This window comes from Cebus imitator, unplaced genomic scaffold (genome assembly GCF_001604975.1).
Source record: "Cebus imitator isolate Cc_AM_T3 unplaced genomic scaffold, Cebus_imitator-1.0 Scaffold88, whole genome shotgun sequence".
Classification (NCBI taxonomy): domain Eukaryota; kingdom Metazoa; phylum Chordata; class Mammalia; order Primates; family Cebidae; genus Cebus; species Cebus imitator.
The window spans coordinates 1,415,504-1,419,199 of NW_016107403.1; the positions used below are offsets into that span (position 1 = coordinate 1,415,504).

The following is a 3,696-nucleotide window of genomic DNA, read 5'->3' on the forward strand; positions in this document are numbered from 1 at the left end:
AGAGACGGGGTTTCACCATGTTGACCAGGATGGTCTCAATCTCTTGACCTCGTGATCCACCCGCCTCGGCCTCCCAAAGTGCTGGGATTACAGGCTTGAGCCACCGCGCCCGGCCGATTTTTATTTTTTAATAAGACCTACTTCCTAGGTTGTTGTGTTTGTGTGTGTTCATCATTAGTTCTTCCATCTTGTGAAGTTAGCAGCAGTTAACTATGACTGATGCCCAATGATATTTTAATTCTATCATTCTTTCAGCATTCATCAACTGTAATAGAAGTTTTTCCTTGTCTTCTGTTTGAGGTGTAGATTTTAAAAATACATTATTAAGTGAAATCTACTACTCAAAAAAAGCAGAACAAAACCCACTACATATGAGTGGCTCTACCATACGTTGGTGGATAGAAATAGTAGATATTTGGTAAGCAGGCAAACCTTATTTATTTGTAGCCCTGTGACTTGGGGTAAGTTACTTTGCATGTCTGAGTCTTTTTTATCTAATTTGTAATATGAAGATAATATTATTACTATTTTATTGTTTTTATTTTTGAGACAGAGGCTCACTCTGTCACCCAAGCTGAAGTGCAGTGGGGTGATCTCAGCTCACTGCAACCTCCACCTCCCACATGTAAGCAATTGTCCTGCCTCAGCCTCCCGAGTAACTGGAACTACAGGCATGAACCACCATACCTGGCTAATTCTGTGTATTTTTAGCAGAGACAGGGTTTCACTGTGTTAGCCAGGATGGTCTTGAACTCCTGACCTCGTGATCCGCCCACCTCGGCCTCCCAAAGTGCTGGGATTAACAGGTTTGAGTCACTGCAAGTCACTGCGAGCCTGGGTCAGCCTTATTATTATTGTTATTATTTTTTGAGACAGAGTCTTGCTGTCTTGCCCAGCCTGGAATGCAGCGGTGTGATCTCAGCTCAGTGCAACCTCCACATCCCAGGTTCAAGCTAATCTCATGCCTCAGCTTCCCGAGTAGCTGGGATTACAGGTGCCTATCATCATGCCTGACTAATTTTTTTTTGAGACAAAGTTTTGCTCTTGTCCAGGCTGGAGTGCAATGGCGCAATCTCAGCTCACTGCAACCTCTGTCTCCCAGGTTCAAGCGATTCTCCTGCCTCAGCCTCCCGAGTAGCTGCTACCATGCCTGGGTAATTGTGTATTTTTAGTAGCGAGGGGGTTTCTCCCTGTTGATCAGGGTTGTCTTGAACTCCCAACCTCAGGTGATCTACCCACCTTGGCCTCCCAAAGTGCTTAGATTACAGGCGTGCACCACCATGCCCAGCCTAATTTTTAAATTTTTAGTAGATACTGGGTTTCACTACGCTGGGCAAGCTGGTCTTGAACTCCTGACTTCAAGTGATCCACCCATCTCAGCCTCCTAAAGTTCTGGGATTATAGGCATGAGCCACCATGCCAGGCTGAAGCTAATATTATTAGCTAATATTAATATCTCATATTTCTGACCATGGAATTATTAAAGGAACCTAACCCATAGTAAGTGCTTTAAAATGTTGGTTTTTATTCATCTATTTATTTGACTATAACCACCTCCTTTGCTTAGGTAGAAAGATATATTCATATACACACACATATACATTTTATTCATTCTTTCATTCATTTACTCCTATATGTCATTCACTTCTATGTGGTCATTGTGTTTGTAGGGTTTTTACCCCCCACAGTTAAAAAAGTAACCCTTAATGCTTTCAGATGAATAACAAAGTAGTGTTCCCGGCTTCTGTGGCTGACAGGATTTGCCTTCTTCCTTTCTAAATGAAAGTTATTACTGGGTCAAATATAATTAATGTTTTAAAGTTTGTTGCAGTAAAATAGTTGATGGTTCTAATTCATACTTTCTGTGTGTTTTATCTGTTTTTGTTTTGTTGGTTCGTTTTGTTTTTGTTGTTTTATCTGTTTTTGTTTTGGTTTGTTTTTGTTTTGTTGGTTCATTTTGCAGTGGTGTGATTTCGGCTCACTGCAACTTCCACCTCCCGGGCTCAAGTGATTCTCCTGCCTCTGCAGGAGTAGAGATTACAGGAGTGTGGGATTACGGGAGTGTGCCAACATGCCTGACTAATTTTTTTGTATTTTTAGTAGAGATGGGGTTTCACCATGTTGGCCAGGCTGGTATGGAACTCCTGACCTTGTGATCTGCCCACCTCAGCCTCCCAAAGTGCTGGGATTGCAGGCTTGAGCCACTGTACCCAACCTCATGTTTTATCTTTAAAGCTTTTCAGTGTGTATATAAAGTATTGTATGTATCATACAGAATAAATTTGATTATGGAGCATTTTGTAACATCTTTCAAAGTGACTAAGAATTGGTTTTTATGTTTTGTTTGAAGTTATATAGGACATTAGAAGTATTAATGTCTCATCGCTTCTTAGCCTTTTGGCTAAGATCAAGTGCAGAATTATTAATATCTCATCAATTAGGGAATTGTTTTTGAGTGTGACTTTGTACTTTCTTATTTGTGTTAGTGAACTAGAGAACCAAAAGAGGATATGTAATGTAATATGAAGCTAGTCATTTAAAGATTTAATATTTTGGATATTTTCAAGTTGGTGTCTATTTTCACCCTCAAAAATGCTTTGTGCCTGTTTATGAAAGATGTTACTTTAAAAGTAAGGACTGGTAGATGGGAAAGGTGACATCAACATATTCCTGTCTTTCAGTAACTTAAAAGATCTGAGAGTAGATATACCAAAGACAGTAAAAATGACCTGTGTACAAATGTGTATTAATAGTAACACATATTTGTTTATTGTGTGCTGGTTAAAAATTGGAGTTTTTCAGAGGTGTGGTGCCAGATAGGTATCTAATTAGGATGGAGAATGGGGAGAATGATCCTGGGAATTCCTAACACAGACTGGTTTGAGAGGATGTAGCCCCTCTGATAAAAATGGGAAAGATCATATATATTATTTATTTTTGGTTTAGTGATAGTGAACCTTAGAGCAAAGCTTAACTGTAAAACCTGCTATTGATAAAAAGATAATTTTAATGTAAGCAAATTGGTATACCTGGCTATTATACCTTTTTTTTTTTTTTTTAACATAGCTTCATTTAACATTCATTTATTAAGGCCCTGCTCTGTACCAGGTATAGTGCCAAGGGTTATAAACAACTTATTAACTCAACAAATATTTATTTGGTAACTAGCATGTGTTAGACACTGTTGTAGGCACTTGGGATATAGACAAGGATCCCTCCTCCATAGCGTTTATATTCCAACAGAGATAAAACAGGTAGTAGACAACAAACATAAAAAATTAGTTATACAGTTTATCAGAAGGTGGTAAATATATGGGGAAAAAAACAAGTGAAACACAATAAGGGGGTTTAGGAATGGACAAGCGGTGGTTTGGTGTTTTGTTTTTGTTTTTGTTTTGAAATGAAGTCTCACTCTGTCACCCAGGCTGGAGTGCAGTGGCGCAGTCTCTGCTCACTGCAACCTCCACCTCCTGGGCTAAAGCACTTCTCTTGCCTCAGCCTCCAGACCTCCCAGATAGCCAATATTACAGTCATCCGCCACTATGCCCTACTATTTTTTGTATTTTTAGTAGAGGTGGGGTTTCACCATGTTGCGCCAGGCTGATCTTGAACTCCTGACCTCAAATGATCTGCCCGCCTCAGCCTCCCAAAGTGTTGGGATTGCAAGTGTGAGCCACAGCACCTGGCCTGGTTTGT

The 3,696-nt window shown here is 39.9% G+C and overlaps 1 protein-coding gene across 1 annotated transcript in view; it reads left to right on the forward strand.

The window, feature by feature from the left end:
- Positions 1–3,696, forward strand: part of SPAST (spastin) — an 83,572-nt gene that overhangs the window by 28,391 nt on the left and 51,485 nt on the right. The window contains exon 3 of the mRNA XM_037740764.1: positions 2,487–2,512. Within this exon, the coding sequence (XP_037596692.1) occupies positions 2,487–2,512 (26 nt within the window). The remainder of the gene's footprint in view (positions 1–2,486; positions 2,513–3,696) is intronic.